The 26,381-nt window shown below is 43.9% G+C and overlaps 1 protein-coding gene across 12 annotated transcripts in view; it reads right to left on the bottom strand.

Annotated features, from left to right (window-relative positions):
• Positions 1 to 700: 700 nt before the first annotated feature.
• The window catches only part of CDK12 (cyclin dependent kinase 12), a 62,599-nt gene continuing 36,918 nt past the window's right edge, over positions 701 to 26,381 (bottom strand). For 2 of the 12 annotated variants that reach the window (XM_061143900.1, XM_061143901.1), the window contains exon 14: positions 21,570 to 25,457. In XM_061143900.1, the coding sequence (XP_060999883.1) occupies positions 24,745 to 25,457 (713 nt within the window). In that variant the 3' untranslated portion in view covers positions 21,570 to 24,744. Of the gene's footprint in view, positions 8,271 to 11,569; positions 11,715 to 13,429; positions 13,539 to 21,569; positions 25,458 to 26,381 lie in introns of those variants that run through there. The other 10 variants (XR_009693025.1, XR_009693021.1, XR_009693023.1 and 7 more) reach the window with 10 other exon arrangements.

Raw genomic sequence — 26,381 nt, 5'->3', positions numbered from 1 at the left:
CAGGTCTCAGGTTTTTGGAAAGACTGCTCATAGGCTTCATCCACTTCAGACTTGAAGTGTCAAAGGGGGAATGATTTCAAACGCACAAGCTATGTTGCCCCCTGCTTCATGATGTGCATGGGCACTTGGAGTGCTCAGTTGTGTCCAAGTCTTTGCAACTCATGGAGTGTAGCCTGCCAGGTTCCTCTATCCATGGGATTTTCCAGACAAGAATACTGGGTTGGGTTGCCACTTCCTGCTTTAGGGGATCTTCCCAACCCAGGGACTGAACCTGCATCTCTTACATTTCCTGCATTGGCAGGCAGATTCTTTACCTTCATGACACAGCTCCTGTAACCTATGAAGCAAAGTTAGCAGTGAGGACCTGAACTGACCCCGGCTGCTCTAGGGCTCTTCCTGCCCCTGGCATCTCTCTTTTGGTTCTGCCCACATCCTCTTGACCTTAGTCAAGGTCTGAGAAAGCCGGCTGTAGTAGAGCCCGCTTGTCTTGAGTTCCAAGTTCTTTTCTTTGCCATTTAACATCGGGGGAAAATCATTTATGAGCCTCAATTTTCCCTGTCTATGAGATGGAAGTAATAATAGGTGCCATGACTGAAGGGTTAAGAAACTTAATAATAGTGAATATAAAACAACACTCAGGACACCAAGAATAGGCTTTTTCATCAGTTGCTAAGTGAGTACAAAGTCAGAGCACAAAGTGTTCCTTTTTTCAAAAAACTTTTAGTTTTATTGGAGTATAGCTGATTTACAATGTTGTATTCAGTATTCTTTAATAGATTAATGGTTAAACATGGTACATCTGTGGTACATCCATATCTTGAAACAAATAAAATAAACTACTGATACATTAAAAAACTCGGATGGATCTCTAGAGGATTATGCTGAGTGAAAAAAAACCCAATCCCCAAAAGTTACACAGTGTATGATTCCATTTTCAAATGACAAAATTTTAGAAGTGGAGGATATATTAGTGGTTGTCAAGGGTTAAGAAGGGGGTGACGTAGAGGCGTGATCATTAAAAGGGTAACATGAAGAATCCTTGTGGTGCTGGAACTGTGGTAGCAGATTTAAGAATTTACAGAGGTAATAAAATTGCATAGAACTTAATATATACACATATACAGGTAAAACTGGGGAAATACGACTAAGACTGGTGGTTTGAAATAATGGCAATGTTCTGGTTGTGATGTTATGCTACAGTTTTACAAGATGTTACTACTGGGTGAAAGTGGGCAAAATGTATAAGGGAACTCTCTGTATTATTTTTACAACTGCAATTACCTCAATTTTTAAAAAGGATATGATAGATTATTAATGTTTCTGCTGGGTATAGGAGAGAGAAGGGGCTGCCCTTGTGTTCCCACTGCAGAATTCCAAAGAGGAAGATTAAAAAATATTATTCTCATTACATCAATAAGATGATTATAACTATGGGGGCTGGGGTATTTGTATCTGTTGTACCAGTAATTTCACTCCCTTGAATTTACTTTAAAAATTGCATGAAGTTTTTCACAAGAAAAAAAGAATTCTGTAACTATTACGGTGATGGATGTTAACTAGACTCACTGTGATGATAATTTTGCAATATATACAAATACTGAAGCATTATGTTGTAACCTGAAACTAATAAAATGTTGTATATCAATTCTACTTCAATAAAAAATGAAAAAAAAAACACAAAGTTTTATGTGGTAGGATGTTCATCATGGTATTATCTGTAACAGTAAACATATCTAAATGATTAAAATAGTGGATGAGCTTTATAAATCATGACATACCTAGGTGATGAAATAGTCTACAGACTTTAAACATCCCTAAAAATATAATACACCAAGAACAATGCCAGGTAGTTCTTCATTTTACTGAGATGTTCTGGGTATTTAAGAGAGCTAATACAGGTAAACGCACTTAGAAACTGTAAAGTGCTTGGCCAGCGCTCTGTGTTGCTATCTTTTTATTTTGGCTGTGCTGCACAGCACGGAGGATCTTAGTTCCCTGACCAGGGATGGAACACACACGCCCCCTGCAGTGGAAGCACGGAGTCCTAACCACTGGACCACCAGCCACCAGGGCTTTCCATTCCTCCGTGTTACCTTACTGGCTGTCTCTCCCAGCTCCATTTTAGATGAAGCTGTACTTCCAGGCAGGACACTACCTGCGGAGCTCCTAGCTGAAGTCATGGGTATGTGGAAACTGACTTCTTCTGGAGTGTGACTCAAAGGATTGGGGCTACTTCCTTTCCAGGAGACTGCCGCCCTGTTTCACATCATCAATAAAACTATGGACATTACCCCCAGCATTTGCACAAACTCACATTTGGCTATAATTCCAGGGGATTCATAAGAGCCTTTGAAGAAATCAGCCCTGATGACTCTAAAAAAGTAGTAGACTCTATTGTATCAACCACTATTGACTGAGCACCTACTCAGTATCAGGCACTTTCTGAGGTACTTTACACACATTATTTCACTAAATTCTCTTCACCATCTTAAAAGGTTATCTACATTTCACAGGCAAGGAAACTAGGGCTAAAAGAGGTTACGGGATTTACCAAGGTGGCACAGCTAGTGAGCAGCAGCACCAGCATTGGAACTCAAGGCTGTCAGCCCATAAATTTACAATCTAACCACCACACATACTAGGTTTAGAACTGAGGGGGAAACTGCACTGAGGTTAACGTCTGGAGGAGCCCCAGAAAATTACCCCTGCTCTTCCAGTGCCCCTTGGGTAAACACAGACTTAAAACCATCCAAGGCAAAAGAAAAGTCTCTAAAGAGAAGTAGGTCCATTCTGAAGTCTTATACCCCACGAGTAAGTTTTTCCATATGTCTAACCTCTATCCTTTCTGCTAAAATCCTATTCTTTTATTTCTCTTGTTTCCAGCGGGGATGGTGAATATATGACATGATGCCCCTCCATGAAAGGTCCTGGGACCAGATGGGATACAGGAGTTTCTCTTTCCACAGGACTGTTGAGGCCTCAGTTCCCTTGGTCTCTTGGATCTTCCCCAATGTATCAAACCAAACAATGAGAAGGAGAAAATGTATTAGGAAACTAGACCAAGGAGATCAGCTTGGAGGGTGGCCTGGGACTCTCTCAGGAACTTAGTGCTAGGCTCAGGGTGAAGCTAAGGTGAGCAGTTTTCCCCGCCAGGCTCAGCAGCCAGCTTCATGTTTGACATCTACTCAGCTGTGGAGGTCTGGCCAGCACCGTTCATGCCAGAGCCTCTTGTTTGTCTCAATATGACATCTCTATAGAAAGGAGGGGCCCCAGGGGTTCTGCCACTTTGCATTTATTCCTCCTGTCTCAATACTACCTTGTTGTACTTGCTCAGGAGCAGCCAGTCCACTGAGGAGGGGAGCGCTTAGAGATAACCAGGGAAGGGAATAATCTTGTGAGGAGAAGCCTGGGATCCTAAAACTTTTCTCTCAACATGAGAGTCAGGAAGGAAACTGGGGCCTGAGTCCAGACACAGATTGGGAAGAAGAGGTGTCTTCCGTCCCTCTGTCTCTCCTTCCCTCCTCCAAGCACTATTCTACCCTGCTGGGACCTAAGCAGGCCCACTGCTCACTTTGGCTTCCCTTGGCCCACCTATCTTATGGACAGGAGAGGGTTAAAGACATGGTATGGGCAAGCCATAAATTTCCCATCAGTGTGGGGAGAGGAGGACTGTTGGCAGGGAGGGGGGTAAGCTGGGGGGGGAGGGGGAGCTGGGAAAAAGCCAGGAGGTTGTCTCTAGGTAACAATAAACACTGCAAGCAAGGAGCAGCTGTTACACTTACTCTCTCTGCATCACAATGCTGAAATAACACTAATAAACCAATGTGCCCAATGCACAGGCATATACACATTCAGGGCCAAGCTCTGCTGTACCCCTAGAGCTGCTCTTTGCTTCAGGTCAGGGCCCTTGGTGCCAGTGGACATGCTTGTCTTGGCCTTGCTATACTTATGTGGAGGATGAGGACTGGTGAGTCAGTCTCAGAGCCAGAGTGGCATTCTCAAAAGAAGGAGGGTTTCAGAGGCTGGGGATTCTGGGTTCAGAACTGGAGGGCTTTCACCGATGGGAAGAGGTCAAATGGGGTAACTCTTGGCTGGGAGTTGGGAGGAGCGGAGAGTGAGAAAAAAGTGTAGGCAACAGACAACTACTTACCATGTCTTCTCAGATTGGAGGGCATGAGGTAGCCAGAAGTGGAGTCGGCTAAATGGAGGTGGAAGTTAAAGGAGGGTTGAGGAGAAGGTTTAAGAGGTGGTATTGTGGAGTGATCCTTGTATCTCCTGGAGTTGAACTCCCCACACCTGCCTGCACCCGACCAGGTGCGCCGAGCCTCCCCCTTACAGCACCACTCTTACAGCGGAGCCAGGTGATATGTCAGTTCAGTTCAGGGCTGAGCTTTATTATGGGTGTTCCAGCAGGGGTGCCTGGGTTCCTGATGCTGCCAGGAAGAGCTGGGGAAGTGGAACTGGCCACATCTCCCTACACAAACAGCAGCCAGCCTGTCCCTTTGTCCAACCAAAACTGTCTCTGAATCCTCAGCAGCATCCCAGCAGAGGGGCCCCTCACTGCTGCTGGACAGCAGAGCTGCCATCAGTGAGAAGAATAGAAATAGACAAATGAAAACTTAGGTTCTCTCAGAGAACTCCTCTCCGATTCTTCTCTGAGGTTAGAAGGAGGATATTTATTAAGTGTCTAGATACACTGGATCCAAGATCTTTATTTCCTTTTGCTGAAACAGGGAGGCCCCTGGGACTGTGGTCAGGGGCATGGCTAGTTCTCCTGGTCCTCTTTCTGGCCCTGTTCTGCTGGTGTGACCTTAAACATAGTATTTTATCATCCCCCTGATTCAGAAAGTCTGGAGAAGATGCACATCGCCTACTTGGCCTGTAAGGGAAGAGAAAATCAGCACCTTTGAAGACCACAGTTTCTGTTTCCAGCAAAGAAAGTATAAGACCAAGTGGTAACCCTTCCATGTTCTGGTCTTAAAATAGTGCCCCCCTACTTTAAAAAAAAATTTCTGGGTGTCAGCTGGGTGCCCAGAGCTGTGGAAGGCAAGAGAGGGCAGGGAGCAGTAGCTGTGTCTGCCCAGGAGTGCCGAGCTGCCCAGCACACCACCCTGTGTGTAGCCCATGGACACTGCAGAGTAAGAATAACTAGCCTCTCCTATCCTTTCCTCACTGAGAAGCCTCTCCCTGGGAATGCTGTCATCTTCTCTCCTATTTCCCTCTCTTCTTTCTTAGCTGGGGTCTCTCCTTGCCCCACAATCCAGATGAGAGACCTCTATCCACAGAGCGCAGAGTGGGGGAGAAATGGGGCAAAAGGGAGCTCTAACAGGCCCTGACACCTTCTCCTCTGTTGTTATCATGAGCCACCCCCCATTGTTATGAGTCACCAGAACCTTGAGCTCAGTTGAGCTGCCATGCCAGCAGCCTTCTCCCTCCCCACAGCCGCTCCAGCCAGGCAGACAGGCACCTACAGGACCCAAGAGCCCACCATCTTCCTACTCCCAGGGCCACAATCCCCTTCTTAATCCCTAGGAATCTGCACCACAGACACACTGAGATGCATTAGAAAGAAGTGGGAGAGACCCCGGCACGTGCTCTGTGCTGGAGCAGAGGGCCAGCTGCCCGTACGGCAGAGCAGGGTCACCAGCCAGGAAGCCTGGCACAGCCTGGGCACAGAGCCGTGTCAGCACGTGAGAAGGCACGTGAGACAGGACAGGGTACGGAGGCGCTTCAGGAGCAGGCGTCTCCTCCTGTCCCTCTCTGGTCTCTGTCTCTGCTCCTCAGCTTCTCTGCCCAGGTACTGATGGACATCATGGCACTGCCACCTCTGAAATGTCTTCCTTTGCCTCCTCCACGGCTTTGGGAGTTAGAGAATGGTCTGCTTGGTAACCTTCGAGGCGTCAAGGTGGGAGGTTCAGACATCCAGCTCTCTTACCAACCAGTGGGACACACTGAGGGAGAAGGAGGAAAGGAGCCCCATCAGAGTAAAAGTTAAACCTGGGCCAACACAGAGTCCCTCAGCAACCCCTCTTCTCTAGAGTGCAGGGGATGCTGGGTGCTGCTACCTCTGCCTTCCACTTACTTCAAGTCTATCCCTCTTTCCCTGCAAAAGCTCAGGGTTACTTCTGGATTCCAGAGCAGGCTCCAGGCTCTGACTCCAAGGCTGTAAATGTCATACCCTTGGTTAAATCTCGAGAGTGTGAGGCAGGGCTGGTGGGGATTGAGGGGAGGGAAGTCTTGTTCCTGACAGAAACATCAAGAATCTATCAATAATCGAATGGTTTAAGGGCCTTTTAGCTCCTCCAGAATACCTCTAATCCTGGAGTAGGGGTATACAAGGGGTGAGAAAGAGGGCCTTCAGAAAGCCTGACGCATCTTGTCTTTCTCCACTGAATGCTCTTCCGTTGCTCTGTTTCTCTAAAGAGCCATCTAATAAATCTCCTCAACAACACTCAGTACGAATACCCTGCTTTGAGTTAGGTAGCAACCCCCCGCCCAAAGGTGGGACTACAGGCCTCAGTTTCCAAATTCCCCCTCTCTATCTTTCCTCCTTCTGGCTTCTCCCTGACCTACTCTCACAAGAAAACCTTCCTTTTTAACTCCCTAGCACAATTCCCGCCACCCCCAACTCCCCCCACCATTGCACCTCTTCCTGCAGGTCCTTGGAAGCAGGGGCAATGCAAGGGGGCCTTCTTATCTTGTTGGTAGTAGAAAGGGCAGAGAATTAGACAGCCAAGGAGATGGCCCTGAGGGTCTAAGAAAAGGGAAGAGTGAGCCTGGGGGCACTTAGAAAGGCACATCTGGGTCTTTCCTAGGGACTTTGGGGATATTAAATGGTGGGTGTACTGAGATGAGAACATATTTCTGGGAGTAGGGGATAAGTGTTGGGGGCTTGGAGAGTGTGACAAAGTTTCTTAAACTCACACAGCTTTCCAAGCTCTCTGTCCATCCTTGTCCAGACCTCAACTTGGTCTCATGAAGCACAGAACAATGTTGAATTTTTTTTTAATGTTGACTTTTTTGAGGAAGGAAGGAGATGCCAAGAAATGCCATCTTTGGCAACTTGGTGGACAAGTCACTTCTCCCCATAAACCTTTCTTAACTCTAGCATCTGAACAGTGAAGGAGGTGTGGGTGGGGACAGCTGGAAACGTGCCCCCCTCTCCAGTGTACATCAATACCTTATAGAATCAGACGGGGCTTCACTAAGAGCTTTGGGCCATGGTGCTGCACAAATACAGGGGCATTTCTGACTCAGCTTTCAGAGCCTTGAGTTTTAATTCTATCTCTCTTCTTGGCCTAGACATAGGACAAGACCACACCTTGCTACATTTTGGGGCATAATTTTCTCTAGCAGTTTTTACTGCAGCAGAGAAATTTGTGATAAGATCTCGGAAAAAGCTCAATATTTAGTCACTACTGGGGAATCTATACCTTGGTCAAGGAACTGGCGAAGTTGATGTATTTCCTTCCCTGTGCCTTTTCGAATACAGTAAAATCTCATGGGAGTGGGTAGTTGTGGAGGATCTGTCTACATGAAAGCAAGGGAATGGAGATGCCCTCTGGAACAGATTGTATGAGGGAAATGTCCCCCCAGTAATGCACCCACCTTACTCCCTTAAGTTGCTTTCAAAACTCAGGGGTCAGAGACAGGAGACTCCAAGAAATGGAAAATAATACTCTGCCAAACCTTTCCCCTTGACTTTCCTCCTGATACCCTACCTACCTACATTTTCTGGGGTTCCAAGGAATACCCCAAATCCAGGAACAAAAGCAACTCCAGGACAAGATTCAACTGATTTCCCTTCTCTGGGTCTCCGTTTTCACATCTGTAAAATGAACAGTTTGAAGAGACGAGCTCCAAGTTCTCTTCCTCACCACAGTAAGGGTCTGTGATCCATACCCCAAGGCATCAGCACTCATTTGCATGTGGTCTCCACAGCACTTATTTTATGTCTAAACACACAGAAATATCTCTGAACCCTGCCCCTCTCCTCCCTCTCACCAGAGTCTCTGGTTCCTTGGTCCCTAGCTCTTCTCCTCACTCTTCAAGGACCTCAAAGCTCTGTCCTCACTTTCCTTTCACAATTTTACAGCACTCACTGGGACAAGCTCAACTGCACAAAACTCAGGAACAAGAAAACAGCCTTACCTAACATCCTGGCTGCAATCTGGGGGCTCAGAAATGAGGCAACTGGTACGGTTCCATCCTTTTTGAAGGTCCTGGCAGTTGGGGGAAAATCCCAGTGCCTCTCCTCCTCCTCCATCTCGCTATTCTCCATGCCAGAACGCAAAGTGGCCAGTGATTGATGGGCCTGGGTTCCCGGTAACCGCACCCAGTGGCCCAATCCTCCTCCCCTACCCAAGCTCTCCCCTGTCCCTATTCAGAGATCAGATTGTCTCATGTTGGTCCCTGAGGTCCCATTAATTAAAAATACATCCAATTAAATGGCAGGTGAAAACGTGCTATTGGAGCTCTCCACCCCCCTGCCCCAGCTTGGTCCCCCCCACCCCCCTTTTAAGGCTCAGCTGTGCTTTGAGCTGAGAAAAAAAAAGAGAGGAAGAAAGAGGGAGAGAGAAGAGGAAGACATAGAGGTGGGGTGTGGGGGAAAGCTATTTGAACCTCTGCCAGGGTAGCATGTGCCAGCCTGGGAGGGTGGCACTGTGCCCTGGTGTCTAATTTCTGGAGGTGTGAGTAGGTTCAGTCAGCTGGGTACCCACTTCCATTTCCCTTAAAGGGGCAGAGGGAAGTCAAAGGTTGTGGCTAACTTTACTGTCCTCCTTCTGGGTTCGGTGAGTGAAAGGTAGAAGTGTAAATGGTAGAGGGCCCTGAAGATGGGGTGTGATGTTCAGGGGTTGCAAGAGTCTGAGGCTTCTATTCTTGGTATACCCCTGCTCTTCCCCAAACTGCAAAGAAGATAACGAGAAGCATGGTGGGACCCAGGTGGCAGGGCATGGCAGTACTCCCAAGCCAGGCTGTACCTACCCCTGCCCACAGGAAAGCTGAGAAAAAAATGAAGGGAGGAAGGAAGGAGCCATGATTTGGGTGGGAGCAGATGAGTCAAATAGGATAAAATATACAAGCATGGACATTTGCGTGGGCAGCACCTTATAAGTAAGAGGCTCTGGAGGGACCTATTTGTTCTTTCTCTGTGCAAAAAGAAGCACAAGTAGTACAAAGTCACCTCAATCTGGCAGGCTGTGAGTAGGGCATCTTTTCTCCTTCACATTTATGGTGTCCCCAGCATTTTGTAAGGCATCTGCCCCGTCGCCACCCATCTAAAGCCTTCTGGCCCCAAGCAAGGCAAAGTTAATAGGCACTGAGAGCTGTTGGGTGAGGAGCTACGAAAAAAGGAGTAACTAAAAGTGGTACTCAGAATCCAGGCAGTACTGGGGGTATCTGCCAACTGAGGGCCCCCGCCTGGCCTCCTTGGCAGTCTCAGTACCTCCTCACTTCACTTTAACGCTAATTGGAGATTTTAATCTGCGCTGCTGCTCTGCTCGGGGTGCTGGGGGGAGCGCCAGCTGTGCAGCAATTCCAGCAGCACCGACTGTTTAATCAAGCTGTCCTCCTGGGGAGGGACCCTCGGGCACGGGGGTAGGAGGGAGGAGGAGGACCTCTGTCATCTCCCTTAGCCTGTTCAGCCTAGAAGGGCTTCCTGGAGACTGAGGACCAAACGTGGGAGACCTTATCCCCACAAGGGCTCCGTGGCCCTTGGATCCTTAGAGGAGCCAATATACATATGGGAGCACCATGAGGCTTAAGGGCCAAAGCAGCCCCCATCCCATCCTGCTTTCTGACACCTTTTTGGCACAGAGCCCCAGAGTGTCCTGGGTGTCCTTTAGACACTCAGGCTGTAAATATCTTTCAGATCATCTGAGCTCTGCAGGTTTGTGCTGGGAGAAGTGATGGGGGCATAGAAGGTTGAACTTTGCTACTCTCTCAGTCTTTTCAGTCCTCTCCCTTTCTCTTAAGAGAGCTAACTCTTTAAGAGCTACTTCTCTTAAAACAATTATCATAAGAGACTTTTTTTTTTCTCTCTGAAAACCCAGATACCTCCAAGCTCTGGGCTGGAAAGTGACTGTCTAGAGGCTGAGGATAGGTGGAGCCTGTTACACCCCTAAAGAAAAAAACACCTGTACGAGGTGTTTGGTGCCTAAAACTAGGAGGCTTTCCAGGTTTGACTGGGAATCCAGTGACATGTCAGTCCTCTAGGGAAGAGCATTCAGGGTCTCAGGCCATTTTTCAAGGAAGATCAAGTGCAAGAACAATTAACTATTCTTCTGGCTCCTTGGGCCTCTGGACTCAGGCTCCCTGGGGATGTTTCTCACCCCTGTCTCAGGGAAAGAGTGTGGTGCCCTCCTCTCCCTTCCCCCAAATGCTGTCCGCTAAGGGGCAGGAGTTTTAATTGGTCAGCAGCGCCCTCGTGTGGCAAAAACCAAGGCTGTAGCAGACCAAGTGGCCCAGCAGCTTTGAGGGATCAGACATCCAGACTGACAGAGAGGTAGGCACAGTCCTCCAGGTACCCAATACTTCCAGAGACATTTCCTACTTTCTAACACCTAACTCTCCATCCATCCCATCCTAACTGCTTCACCTCCAATTCATGGTATGTGCCTACCAGGGGAGGGGGCACCTTACCCAGAGCTGGCATTTGCTTAGGCCTACTTACACTAAAAAGACTTCCCTGGTGGCTCTGACGGTAAAGCGTCTGCCTACAATGTGGGAGACCAGGGTTCAATCCCTGGGTCAGGAAGATCTCCTGGAGAAGGAAATGGCAACCCACTCCAGTATTCTTGCCTGGAAAATCCTATGGATGGAGAAGCCTGGTAGGCTATAGTCCATGGGGTCACAAAGAGTCGGACACGACTGAGCGACTTCACTCACTCACTGCTTACACTGTCTAGATTGCAGGGGTGAAGAGTCATTGCTGAGAGAGGAGATCTAAGGTCAAAAGGGTAAGCTGATATCAACTACAATGGCAGGAGAGGCTCTGGAACCCTTGCCAACTCCCTACAGGTGCCAGAAGAGAGCTGCCTCCTGAGCTGGAGACTGAGTATTACCTACTGATGGGTTCTGCCCTACAGTGATCCATGTGTTACTCCCTGGATGTGTCTGGGAATGAATAGGGGCAGACTCTTAAGAGTCTGAGATCCTTGTCCTCAGAAATGGACACAAGATAAAACCTTTCCCTCAAAAGATTCAAGTTATTCCCCAAGGTTCCAGGTCACAGGGTAGAATGCACATCTAGGACTTCAGGCTTCCAGCCCTAAGAGAAGGGCTGCCTATCATTAAACCCTTCCTCTCCAGTGTCAAACACTATCCATTTACTGTTCCCTTCTTCCCTCACCCACTAAATGGGAGAAATGGTTTTGAATTACAGAAAAGGGGATGGTATCTAACATTAGGAACATTGCTCTAAAAATTAGGGCTGGAAGTCACCAAGTCAGAGAGCTGAGTAAACATGGCCTTCCCCTTGTTTGGAGATATTTAACAATAGAGAGAAATATTCCCAGAGAGAAATATGATCCTGTTTGGGGTTGGAGGGTAGGGAGAGGAGAGCACCTACCTGGCTGGAAGAAGGGTAGGGGTAGGCACTGTAGGTTGGTGACCTGCTCAGTTCTGGGCATTGAGGATGGGAATAAGCAGGCTGGCAGACCTCTTACTTCCGATGTCCTGCACAGTGTGTGGACAGGGGGGATCTCCCATCAAACCTGGGAAGGATGTGGAGAAACTGATGAGAAGTAATAAAAAGGGACATCAATGTCCTATCCTGACTCAGAAGAAAGAGAAAATAGCTTCTTGGGGAAAAAGGAGACAGGGCTATGTGTGAAAGACGTAGTGGGTGAGTGAGGCAGGTGTTGTAGAGGGGCTGAGAGTAACCAATATTAGCATCACATTATTGAGTAATAGCTGACCAAGAGATAAGAACAGGGATGAAATGACCACTAATGTCAGTAAAGGGGGTTACCCATTCTAGCTAGGAGGGAGGAAATGCTAATCAGAAGGTAGGTCACTGGACTTCCCTGGTGGTCCAGTGGTTAAGAATCTGCCTGCCAATGCAGGGCACATGAGTTTGAACCTTGGTCTGGGAGGATTTCACATACTGTGGGGCAACTAAGCCCATGCGTTACAACTACTGAGCCTGCGCTCTACAGCCTGCACTCCCAACTAGAGAGGAGACCCCAACTAGAGAAATCTGATGCACAGCAACAAAGACCCAGCACAGCAATAAATAAATAAGTAAAAATTTATTTTAAAAAGAAGGTAGGACACCACAGTAGGGTAAAAAAAAAAAAATTAAAGATCTCCTAAGGCAATAGAAATAAATGCAAAAATAAACAAATGGGACCTAATCAAAAGTTTTTTTGCAGGGGTCATGGGTTCGATCCCCGGTCTGGGAAGATTCCACATACCATGGGGCAATTAATTAATGTGTCACAGCTACTTAAGTCTTCATGCTCTAGAACCTGTGCTCTGCAACAAGAGAAGCCACTGAAATGGGAAGTCTGTGCACTGCAACTAAGAGAAACTCCCGCTCGCCACAACTAGAGGAAGCCTGTGCGCCACAGCAAAGATCCAGTGCAGCCAAAAAAAATTAATTTAAAAAAAAACCTACAATGAGGTACCACCTCACACTGGTCAGAATGACCATCATTAAAGAGTCCACAAATAACAAATTCTGGAGGGTGTAGAGAAAAGGGAACCCTCGCAACACTGTTGGTGGAAATGTAAATTGGTGCAGCCAAGATGGAAAATAGTTATGGAGGTTCCTTTAAAAGCTAAAACCAGAGTTACCATTTGATCCAGCAGTCCATTCTTGGGCATATATCCAGACAAAACTATGATTTGAAAAGATGCATACACCCCTATAAGTTCATAGTAGCACTATTTACAATAGCCAACACACGGAAACAACCTAAATGTTCATCAACAAATGAGTGGATAAAGATGATGTGGGACATGTATACAATGGAATACTACTCACCCATAAAAAAGAATAAAATAATGCCACTTGCAGCAACATGGATGGACCTAGAGATTATCACACTAGGCGAAGTCAGTCAGAAAGAGAAAGTCAAACACTATATGAGATCACTTATATGTGGAATCTAAAGATACAGAGTACAGACTTGTCACTGCCCAAGGGGAAGGGGAAGGGAGAGAGACAGATCGAGCGTTTGAGGCTAGCAGATGCAAGCTGTTAAATACAGAAGGATTAAACAAGATCCTATTGCATAGTACAGGGAACTATATTTAATATCCTATAATGAACCATAAGGGATAAGAATTTTTAAAAATAAGCTAAGGCAACCCCCCTGGAGATCTTTGGGACTAAGAACTTCCCTGAGACTGTATGTGTGTGTGTCTAAGTGTTAATCCCTTATAAAAGCAGCCCAGTGGCCTCTGATTAGCTTAAGATCCCTACCTGGCTTGAAACTCTGTGAAAGAGTGAATTTGCCAGGGCTCCGGATGTCAGGTAACTAATGGACATTACCAAATTCCTCAGGGGCCATTCCTCCTCCTGCTGCTGTCACCTGTAAAAGAAAATGACATGTAACATTAGACGTGAGATAAGGGACCAGACACCAAAAAGGGTATATGCTCTTTCACTCAAGGAGCATGGCCCTAGTAGGTAAAGTGATGATGATGATCACCACTCTTCTACTTCACAGAGCTGAGAAGGATTCAGATGAACTTTAAGTACATGCCCAAAGACAGTTTTAAGTTTTCTAAGATTCCTAACTCCAGGCAACCAGCTCCCAGTCTAGTAAACTAAAAACTATGCTTCCTATACTTGAGAGAAATTGGGAATTCAACATAAAAGGAAGCTCTGAAACCCAGAATTATAAAGGGCAATGAAGGTTCGACGTGAATACAAAGTTAAAGCAAGAAAGTGACCCAAAAGAGGATAGCTAGTTTTAGATTAGATAATCAGATTGTTTTGAAGGCTCTCTTGTCCAAAACATCTTGAAGAAAGTCTCAGAGGACTTTCTATGAGACAGAAAGGAGGTTTGTGGGACAGCAGACTTGACACAGTTTGGGCAGGTAGGTTTGTATATTCCCTGTGTACGGATGGATCTGCATGGGGACCAACTTCACATTTCTCCTGTCCTATCAACCATGGTGTGGTGGAGAAAATGTAAAGATATGTACTGGGATCTATTTGTCATCAGCAATTGAAACTCATTTTGCAAACCCCCTGCCTCTCTGACCTGTACCTATAACCTAGACCTAGATCTATCTCTAAGCTGCCTTTCTCCCAAGATTTTGCTTCCAGTTTAGGAACTAGTTAGCATTCCCCTCCTGGCTCAGTGGCTCCCAGACTCATATGCCCAGAAAATAAGCACTGGAAGGGACATCTGGGAGAGGTCCAAAGAGGGGAAGGGAGTCTCAGCACCAGAGTGAGATGACTTTAGAAACTGCCATGCCTGTCAGGCCACTGAGCACACTATTCAGGACTCAGGTCACTGTGGAGCACACCACCTTCCTTCCACTCCACCAAAGAAGAAAACCAACAATCTGAAACTAAAAAAATAAGGGAGAGGAGTAGAGCTCCCCTCACCCCCAATTTGCCTGTAATCTCAGAGAGTATTGCATTTTACTCAGAGTTCTATAATCCCTTCTCTCATTCAGCAGCTCCCCTTAGTTTCCCAGCAACTGAGATGTTTTCTTTCTCTTTTCCTTCTGATTTTTTCAATATAGCTGTATTACAATGCAAAAGGGCCTGAGTTGAAATTTAGGGTAAATTCCTCACAAAATCTCCGAGGATCTTTTCCTACTATCCAACCCCTGGATGATGGCTGGCAACAAGCTCCCTGAATTTGGGGTAACTCTGAGGCATCAGGATCTTTGGTTATGACTTGCCACTTGCTTCCCAATGAGCCAGAGTTCTTGACTCTAAATAAAAATTAGTCGTACAATATGCATGTCATTGGGTCTTTGAGGTCTATAAAGCTTCTCAGTTTTTCTACTACGTTTTTAACCTAACTTTCCCCCTCAATCTGTCCTTCCCCTCCTGACCTGCCTCCAAAATCTCACAGCCTTACTTTCTTGAGGAAGCACAGGACTGTCAGGAACTGATGATCTTAAAATTGGAGGCTCTATACTCAATAGGTTAAGATCCTACTCTTGGCTTCTAGTCTTGGCTGGCTGCCGCTAACTAACTGTGAGACTGTGGACAAGGCATTTCCCTTCCCTAAGCCTCAATTTCTTTTTCCATAAATTGGGAAGTTGAATTAGATGGTCTCTAGTTCCCTTTCTAGCTCTGGTCATCTGTGATTCTATCAGGAAGAAGACATACTGTCCTTCCATTAGGAAGTGAAATATTCCTGCCCTTTGTACTTTTCTGTGAGGGCTACAGCATAGAGAAGCTCCTCTGTAGATGCCTGCCTTCTCAGGCTGGCTTAAATTAAGGGACGAACAAGTGAGTTCCAGTAGGAGGCCAAATTTCGTTCATTATGAAGAAATGATGTTAAAAAGGTAATCTAATTCTAACCCCGAATCTTGACAAAGCAGATGAGACAAGGCGGGTATGGGGCACAATAAAGCATGACACCCCCACCCCCACCCCTGCCAACACACAACTTAAGACTGTTTAAGAGTCTGAGCACGCATTTGGCCTTGCCCTAGGGAACTCTGTATAACCAGTGACTGCTTAAGCCAATACAACTGTGTGTGGATGGAAGAAAGCAAGGACGTGTGTAAATACTTCCAGAGCATAGGTGTAGATGTCCAATCAATACACATACACTCATCCTGTTCTCTCTTACTTTAGGCCTATATGTGCTGTTTGAGAAGCTATTGGGGGAGGGGACACCGCATCCTGGTCTTCCCCCTCCCCAAAGTCAGAAAGGAAGAGACAGTGAGGCAGGAGCTACTTGGCTTCCTATAAATTGTTTTGTCCTTCCTCACAGCTGCAATCAGAAGCTAAGGGCTCCCGCAGGCCTTGTTCTGATCTGCTGCAGGCGATGGAGGGTTTTTGAAACCGAGAGGACTTGGCTGCAGCCCCGTTTCAGCTGCCATTGGGGCTGGCTAATGGGCTCATTCGGGAAGACCCCCGCCTGCTGCACTAAAGAGTCCCCCGCCGACCCCCTCCCCAGTCCCAACCCAATTAATAAATGGGGGCTCCCACTTTATGGCTCTGGGAGAAGGAACCAGAGATACAAATGACCCCCAGGGAGGGAGAAAAAAAGGCCTTCCAAGAATCAAGCCAGAGAATTGTGCATCCACAGGCACTTGCTGCCACAGGCTAGTCATATCCCATTTTCAAAGCCTTAATGGGGAAGAAACTGGCAAAAAACTGTATTTTCTTTCCCAGATCCAGAGTGGGATAGCATTCTTGAAGTCTGAGGGCACACCCCAGGAATCAACTCTCTTTCACCCGGTTCTCCAATCTGAAAAAGGCAGAGTGCAGGTGATCATCTGGCCACATAGCACACACTCAACTATTTTCCAGGGGCTATCCCTCCTACTAAACTCTGCAATACTGAACATAGACATATCCCATCAATTATTTGGTTAATAAAGTAAACATTTTCTACTTCTTAAAAACAAAGCAGCTACCTCTTTCCAAAATCTCATCACCATGAACAGGATAAGTACATCCTGAGGTTATCATCCTTAGCCTACCTTTTATTTCTCCCCTCACATCCAAACTATCATCAAGCCTTGCTAATTTTACTGACCCCCTTCCTTTCTTCTCCATCCCCTTGTCTTATTCTAGTTGCAGCTCTTAGGGCCTTACATCTGGACAAGAACAATAATATCCTAGCAAGTTTTTTTGCTTCCATGACCTGCAAAAATCCTGAACATCATGTTCATTTCATCATACTCCATTCTGTTACTGCTTACCAAATCAAATTCAAATTCCTCATTCAGGCCACCAAGATTGTTCCTTCATTTCCTAATATTTTTTCCTTTATTATCCTGACTACTCCATTCATAGCCCTCTGCACAAAACACAAAGAAACTTTCTGTAAGTTTTCTCTCTCCAGTCACCTTCCTCCCTTCTGTTTCATGTCCTCTATCTTCACTACCGTCAAAGAATCTTTTCTGGTTAACTCCAGGTTTTTCCGATTATTTCGTTGCTTTGCTTCCCTCTGTACTAAGTTGTTTTATTTTATAACCTGCATTAGTGTGTTCACTTATAAACACCAATCTCTCCACTTCCCACTCAAGTTTAAGAGTCATCTCTCACTAGATCCAGAAGCTTCCAAAGATGGGGCCCTCCCATAATCTTCCCCAGAAGTTGCCCTGTACTCAGGATGTGATCCAGCTAAAGATATTACTGCTCCCCATAGAAGCAACCCTCATGGTATAACTCTTGGAATATCATATCAAACAACTACATCAAATACAAACTTTTTTTGTACAATGTCAACTTTCAGGCTGCCACATGCCATTACCAACAATGAACTTGGTACTGAGTCTTTCCAAAATTACAAACTGTTTCATGACTTCAAAGTGTGTTGCAAAACAAAACAAAAATATTGAGGAAAAAAAAAGTACAGTAACCATGGAACTTTATCTTCTTAATGCATAGTATATATACTGTTTTCTTTGAAGCCCCCTTAGGATGAGAAGTCCCATTTTGTTCCCTAAGATTAATCCTATATTCTCAGGTCATGACCTGATTTTCTAGAATGCAAATCAATCCCAGAGGCAACAGTAATGTTGTTTCCTACCAGCCTTGCCTGTAGCTGGTTTCTGACCATCACATTTTTAGAAGGTCCCTTGGAATAGAGAAATTATTCCTGAGTCGCTCTCAACTATTTAGGAAGTACTTCCTGAGAGTAACCTCCCTTCCAAATACTGACTCCACTTCCTCTGGTTTAGCCTTGTGTGATTTTGTTGTTTAGTTGCTAAGGCGTATCTGACTCTTTGCAACTCCATGGACTACAGCACACCAGGCTCCCCTGTCCTGTGTGATTGGACAGGAAAAAGTGATCTGCCACCTCCTTTTATCTCCTACATATTGCTCAGAACAATAAGGACTTGCCTTTTATTCTTTCCATTCCTTAGTCTCAAGGTGCTTTAATCTAGATAATAAAAGCAAAGGTACTGTGACACCTAACATATAGTAGGTTCCAGACTATGTTAGTCATTTTCTCCCTGCTTACTCCCAACACTTTCTCAACCTTTCTGGGTCTGTTTTTTCACTGCCTAACGATGGCACTAAACTAGACATATTAATGCCCTTTGTAGCTCTAGCATTCTCTGACTCAAATTCATATATTCTGATTTGTTTGCTCTTCTGTGCATCATCCTCACTTGAAGGGGAGAGGAATAACATTATAGTTTCCAGTTTGACCTAAAACATATAAAACCACCTGCAGGGGAATGTTAGAACTCCAAAAATGCAAATAATTTTTAGCTTGATATATCCATATCATTTCCTCCTTAATCTTGGAATACTCTCTTGAACTACGTAGATAGCAGTGCTAAGCAAAATGTCCTAGATATGAATTATTTGCTTAATATAATCTAGCTTCCCGAGTGAAACTATCTGCATAGCATCCCCGTTTAAGGGTTTCAGGCCGATCCTCCAACCATAACAGTAATCAAGGGGACGCTTTACTCTTTAATGGGGCCTCCTTGAAATAAACTGTGAATCTTGAATGCAATTATCCCCTCTCACTACCCCAACCACAATTTTGCCTACCACTCTCATATCTTATCTCTTCTTCAAAAGCAATTATACACTGTTTCTTTCTGCAGCCCCACTATCAGACTTCTCCAGTTCTTCCTTCTTTCCTTTATTTCCATTTCCTTCTCATATTGCTTCATTTTATATGAGAACTTTGGTCCCCTAACAGAAATTGCAAATACTAATTCAAGGCCAAACTTGAATTTATAAAAGGGATCAGACTCCTAAGTTTTCTCTAGCTCTCTGAATTCAGCCTCTTTTCTCCAGCACCAAAAGCATTCAATATTGGATTGGCCTTGGTGGAGAGGGTTATCCGTCCACAAGCTGATCCTCACCAAGGGTGTCCCTCATCAAACACAAGAAGAGGGATCCTCTCCCTGAGACAATCCATCAGAAAGGCTCCTAGAGGACAAGACACTTGGCTTACTCTCCACTTTGCTCTGCTATGTTGTAGCCTTTCACAGGTCTCTCCATGCTGCCTCCCTCCGGGGTGAGTTTGGACATGGATAAAATGTCCTTCACTCTTCTGGAACTATCAACATGATCTTCAAGTTACAGCCATACCAGAGCACATCCCCAAATCCAACTATTTTCAGGTCTGAAAGAACTTACGTCTAAATGAGTTTATTTCATGCTTATACCTTCTCATTCCAGAGAACTATGATGTGGCTGAGGGCTGCATACAGCTTCATTAACAACTACCCACTTAAAGAGTATTAAAGACTAACTGCGTATCAACCTCTTTCCTTCAGCCTTGGACTACTAATTCTTGAGACAGAGATATGAGAGCAATCCAGTGGTCAAGTGTTTGGCAATCTAGTAATTAATCATCAGGGCATCAAAGCAACCCTCATGTGCTTTGTCTTCTCTTCTCACCGAGCTTTACTTCCTAGAGACACCATCTGCAACTGAGCTATTAGCAAAAGCAAGTTTCAGTATATAAGGGAAGAGAATGAAGTGAAGGTTGACCAGCTAAAGAATCTCTTGTACTCCACAACATAAAGTACTGCAAGAATTAAAAGCTCCTTTCATAGCTCTTAGCAATAAGAAAGTTATTTTGCTTTTTCTTTCACCTCTCACCCCATTAAGTTTGTCTCCTGAATTGCTTCTCACTACCCTTCAAAACTACAAAGCAGCAGTAATTCTAAATTCCTTGCAGGATTAAGCAATCAATATCTCTGGCAGGACTAAAGCATGAGAATTGGGAAGTGAGTGGAGAAAAGAAAGATAGGAAATGAAGTGGATGGACAGGAGATGGACAGCTAGCTGCACATGGTGAGAGGTGTGGTAGAATACCACCAGTGATTCCTTTAGGTGTCATACTTCCCCCCGCTGGCTTGGAGTAAACTCTCACTTGAGTATTCCTAAGGCTATATAGGAACACTAGAAATGCCACACCTGGACAGAAAAATTAACCAAAGTGTCCAGGAATGCTCACCTTGCCTCTCAAGACAACCAGAAGACTTAGCAGTTCATTTCTCCTTTGGAATGTTTGAATATTTACTCGCTTGAGGAACTCCCCACATCTATTTCCCCTAGCCCTTCAGGATGACTAAATTGTGAACAAAGAAGTAATGCAAAACCTTAAAAAAAAAAGAAAAAGAAAAAGTCAAGCTACAGGGCAATCTTTAATAACAACGAAAATCCCAGTTCAGCACAAAGAACTGTTAACTTACTGGAGGCATTAACCTTACCACCAGTTAAGGATGCCTATCTTGGAAAAGATAGTGCCTAAGAAATTTAGGTACTGAACAGCATGGTTCCTACTCAGAAATAGCCTTGAGTGTGATGGAGAAAAAAGTCCAGTTTAGATAGGTCCTCAGCTTTCAGGCCCAGAATCAAAGGCGGTCATTCCTATGAAGTGGAAATAATATTCTCTATTACACTGAAGTTCACACTTCTAGTCATGAACTTGCAATATAAAAAGATTGAAAACGAATTCCTTTTCTCTGGAGACTAACAAGAAACACAAGACTCCAGGAACTGGAACAATCTTGAGCTCTCCATTCTCCTTGGGTAAAGATACGACAGCCCACAGGCAAGGGAACATCATACTTAAACTGTGGGGATTCAAAAATACACTGGCAATCCTCATCATCACGTTTTTGAATTAGATTTCTTCCTAATTTCTTTGTTCTGCTGTACTCCTTAATCTTGTATGATTGCTTATTCCACACACAACTTCCTGATACCTATGTCCCCTCTTCTTGTCTCCTGATACTGTTTTTTCCCTGTCCTCTGTCTACTTATGTCTTAACTAGCAGGACTGCAACAGACACTACAAAGTTTAGTCTTCTGTGTCTTAAACCATGGAGGAGAAGGGAAAGCAATTTTCTCCTCAGTTGGAGACAGGAAAAGTTTTGGAAATAACAGGAATTTTACCCCTATCAACAATTTTGACTTACTTCCTGGATTGGCAATGTATCAGGAAACCTCAACAGAGCTGGGAATACTAATCCATCCCCATGCTGACCCTACTCATGGTAACACAGGAACTGGTGTGGGGATGAGGGTCTCTGATTGAAGAGACTATTTTTTGGTCTAAACAACCTCATACCAACTTCTCTTGATGACGGTTGAGCTCAAACCCACTTACCTCTCCTTTCAGAAGGAGTCAGGGTACATGAAGCTCAACTCTTTTGATGGCCTGGCACCATCATTACTTTTGTACAATGGTTTTCTACTTTAGAAAATCACATCTTATGGTTTCCCCCAATTCTTATTTTCTAGTTCCCAGTATAATGTTTTGAAGCACCTCTTCAAACACTAAGAACTTCTTTTTCTGGTAGTCTATGCGTCTACAGAGATTCTGAGACAAAGCACCCCTAGGATAAAGTGGAGGAAAAATGCCCTTTATACATATAATTAGATCTGCTCAAAGGGTACAAATTAAGAAGTAAATGCAATGGAGCAAAAGTGGTATAGTAACAGGAAATATTTAATTTTCCAATCTCCACTTTCCATTTTTATAAACTGAAAGAAAAAATTTAATATATTACAAAATATCTGTACATAAACAAAGTAAACCCAATGGGAGGCAAAACAAAGAGAGAGAAAGGAATACAGTGTCAGTAACCTAATCAGGGAGAATGAGGTCACAACTGACACTTTTCTGATGCAGCATTCTCTCTCAAAACCTGCTGGTAACCATTTTAGTACTGTAACTATATATGCATATTACACACACACACACACACACACACACACACACACACACATACACACACAAGTGGTTTGGGTGATGTCTATGGCATAAGCTAAAAGAAGTCCTACTTACAAGTTTGTGCTAACTGCCCTGCTTTTAAATGTATAGATTTGATGTTGTTTTCAAATTTTTATCGTTCCAATGGACAGTTGAAGAAGAAACTAAAGAAACTGGGTCAAACAAATGTGTCTTCAAAACCACAAAAATGATCATGGTCAAACCAGTTTTGCCTCTCACTTGTGAACAGAATCAGATTTCTCATCTGTTCAAAATAATGTGTTTAATGGACTTAATATCTCCCATGGTTCAATAATTAAAACCAAAACCACTTTTGAATATAATTAATTGGGTTTGTAATTTTCTAATACCTAAGTAGAAATTCTGCCAAACCTTTACTTCCATCACATTTATAGATAACATAGCTGAAAAATTAACAAATACCTTTTCTTCCTCCACAGATATTCCAGGATATTTGAGTTTCTTTGTCCCTTTGCCTTTAGAAATAGTCAAAATTGCCAAACCTTTTCTTTTTAAAGGTTAAACTCCCAAAATGGGGATGGGGGTTGAAATGGGATCATACATACACACAAACACACACCACACATACCACACACACTCACCCCCTTCCCTAATAGAAGGGATAGGGGAATGGAGACTTAAGTATATTATTTAGAATATTTGGCATAATTAAAAATAAGGAGTGGGGAGGGAAAAACATTATTGATGATTGCTGATACCCAAAATACAATTAAAATATATAGAGATTTTATTCATATTTGATGGGAAACCAATTTTTCTCATTGGAAACTTTTGAAAGGATCCAGGCTTAAGTTCTCTAGTCAAAAATGGGAGAGTTGGGCCCAAAGTCTTTAATTCAAATATTCTAAAATACAAAGGCCCAGGTCTGAGGACTAAGAAGTCAGCAGACAAAAGGTTCAGATGAACTTTAATGCAATTTACCAACAGTGTGTCAGTGAGTCTAGCAAATCTAACTGGACTCACTGGTATAAAAAGCCATCAATGCCAAAATGGCTAGAAGTTTCTCTTTTTAATCAATGATTGGCCCTGAGGGCAAGGCCAGACCAAAACCCAGAGGATAATAAAGAAATACACACACCAGATATCTGCCTATTTCAGTTAACAGGGGAAAATAGTCTTCATGTAAGTATCAGAAGAGGATTCTTCTTTAACTTTTTTTTTTATTAACGCATCTCTCTCTCTCACAAGTAGTGTTTATTTTTTAATATATGAACTTGGCATTGAAACATAAAACTTTACTTGAGTTCTGTAAACTATTCTCCAAGATGCTGAAATATATTTGCCTTTTCTTTGTAAAGGGGGGCTAACCTACATTTCACAAGCATCTAGGTCTGTGCAGATAATTTCTATAAATGTGTATGTTTTAAAAACACATTATATGCTGGTACTCACACAGAACTGGAAGCCAGAATGAGAAACCTCCCAGGTTATCCCACCCTGAAAGTCTTCCCCTCTTTCATTTTCTGATAATAATAAAGCAAAATTCTTGCCACGAAGTCATAATTTAACCCCTTTCACCAAAACCAAAACCAAATCTCTCTGGAGGAAAATCTTTAAAAGAATTGGCAGGATATTCATGCTGATATGTGTGTATGTCAATACTGTTCTTTCTTATGGGATGCTCTTTTAAAATTATTTTTTTTAAAAAGGTCTCAGGTAGTGATATATCTTCAGAAAAATATTCACCCTAAACTAAGTTACATTTCCATGTATTTTCAGGATGTATTTTTTTTCCTCTTTGACAATATTACAATGCTCTGTTTCAAAGGTTTTTTTTGACATAAAAAAATATGTGTAAACAGTATGCTAACTGATGTTACTAACCCTCCAGGTATGGAGGTATCATCTCTAACCCTACCTCAGCAGCAATGTCCTAGGCTGTTTGCATCTACAAATCAACTTCACCATCAGAACATAGTTTTAAAAAAAAAAAATTTAGAATTGAAGATTTACAGAGAACAATATAGGAGTTTGAATTTCCTTTCCTTTATTTCAAAAAAAGTAAAGAATTATCCCAGGTTCTTGGGCATCTCAACAATTAATTTTTTTTCCAAACAAATGCCTCAAAAAGAGACAGACAGAGAGAAAGAGAAGTCTATAAAGATGGAATAAAAAAGGTAAAGAGATGGGATAAAGTCTACTTACTTGCCCAAGAATGCCACTTTCTACAACCTGCTTCACGTGCAGGGAGAGGGGGGGCATATCTTTTCTCAAAGTGGAGCAAACTTTAAGAATGAGCAATTTATTTGGAAAAAAGGTATGTTCAAGATGCTCAATGGGTAAAAAAAGAGTTCACTTGAAAGCAAAAATGTGAGATGGTGGAGAGGAAGGAAACATTTATTTAAACCAGCCAGTCACTCTGTTTCCCTTAAAGCAAAAGCCTAAGAGCAGCTCAAATTCTGTGAACACTATTCTCTTTAAAAAAAAAAAGAAACCAAAAAACCTAAATTCAAAAGAAACCATTAAAAAAAACCCCAAACTTTAAGAACGTCTCCTGAGCCATCTCAAAATTGAAACTGTTTCTTTCTTCTGCTCAAGAAGTGCAGGAAATGAACTAATTAAACATTTACTTTTCAATTTAATGACCCTCTCCATATTCTCTACTTGTATTCACTAGGTAGAGCTGAAGTAAGTATTGTGACTACATCCCATCCAGGGGGAACTGGTGCCAACATCACTATTTTATAAGTCGCTTGCTAGGAGCAAGTGAGCAAGGAATACAACAGAGAGCTTTGCAGTAGCCAAATGCAGATGATTACCTCGCTCTGGCAAATGATTTCATTAAAGGTTCAGAGGACTGGATGGAAGAATGGATAGGGAAGGAATCTTTCAGGACTCTGAAGTCTCTAGGTTAGTAAGGAACTCCTCTCCCTCTTCCCCCTCTTGGAGGGACTCTTGTAGGCCCCCGATACACTTTGCCATAAGCAGAAGACTGAGCTGAGGCCCCCCAGTTAAGGCTTGCTCCTGAGCTGCTGGTCCCAGTGGTTCCTGGCCCCAGCTCCCCATAGTTTTGCAATTTGGTCTCTGCATGTACCACAGAGTTGCTGCTTCCCTCAGCCTTCAGGAATGGTTGCCCGACCACTGAGTGTAATGCTAAGGGGACCCTGGCAAAACGGAGGTCCTGGTCCCCTGGGAACTGCACTGACCCTGTGCCCTGGTAACTGCTGGACTCCCCAAGGTGGCTCACAGAGCCCGAGAAGGTCCTGTTCTTCACCAGGGTCTGGGCCAAAGATTCTGTCAAGGCTGGACCAGAGTTGCGTTCATCAGTGTCAGTGGCACTGAACCCTGTTTCAGGCCCGTCAGTGTTTCCGTAAGTCCTGTTGGGATGGGGTCGGGTGGAGTAATCCATTGATCTCAAGGCCTGGTGCTCATGTGGCAGGTGGCCAGGAGGCTCTGCTTCAGGCTGGGATAAAAGTTGCAGCAAGGCGGCTGTCACGGCTGGGTTCAACTCCTGGGGGGCGCTGGAAAGATCGCCTTCAACCAGAGGGGGTGGAGGTGGCGGCGGTGGAGGTCCGGGGGGCTCAGGGGGCCTCTTCTCTGGTGGAAGAATGTGAGGAGGACATGCTGTGGAAGGGTTACTTCTTTTAAACACCATCTTAAAAATCACATGTGATTATAAACACAAACACACACACACACACTGCCCAACATAAACAAATATCAATATAAGTAACCAAATATATATAAAGAAAAAACCTTGGGATCAGGAAATCGCAATTTATAAATAAAATCAAGTGATTAAAAGTAAAACAGTTGCATTCTGGATCTAACAGCTGGTGTTAAAATCATGTATTCCAAATGATTGTCCTGATTTTTGTCTGAGATCTCCATTTCCTTCCTTAAGGAACTGTTCTAATATGTAGGCTGTTGGTAGCCTCCCCGCCCCTTTTTGCTGTTGGATCAAAACATTAATGAAAATAAAGTAGAAAGAAGGAAGATGAGAGGGAACAATACATATGCTGTGGTCACATATCTAGGACATAATCTTGCTGTACAACAGGAAACTTTGTATGGACTTAGCTAACACATTTTACAGAATGTTTGATGATATCAGGTTAACACGTAAAATAAAGCTAGAAGAATATACAGGTGAGATGAAATTAGTAAAAACCTTTCATTACCATCATGTATACATATACACTTGCTTCTCCCAGTTTGAGTTCCTTCTCCCCATAATCACAGTCTGAAGAAAACCACCATACTGTCATTCAGCTTCCTATGTTACAGTAATTATAAAAAGTCACTACAGCAATGTCATGCAGAATGGGCTGTTGATAAACATTTGTTTATCTTGGAGACAGTGACAAGAGTATTTAGAAATGTATTGAACTAATACTATACTCTGTCTTTCCAAAGGTCTTACTAGAACCACTCCCTACACATGTTGTTGCCCACAACTGGATTAATTTGCCTAACCATGGCAATCATTGTCTGATAATGAACTCCTGTCAAGGCAAGAGACTAGAAATGTAAAATGGTGTGAGTTTG

This window comes from Dama dama, chromosome 5, assembly GCF_033118175.1.
Source record: "Dama dama isolate Ldn47 chromosome 5, ASM3311817v1, whole genome shotgun sequence".
Taxonomy (NCBI): Eukaryota; Metazoa; Chordata; class Mammalia; order Artiodactyla; family Cervidae; genus Dama; species Dama dama.
The sequence above is the reverse complement of the archived record's forward strand: the minus strand, read 5'-3'. Positions and strand labels throughout refer to the sequence as shown.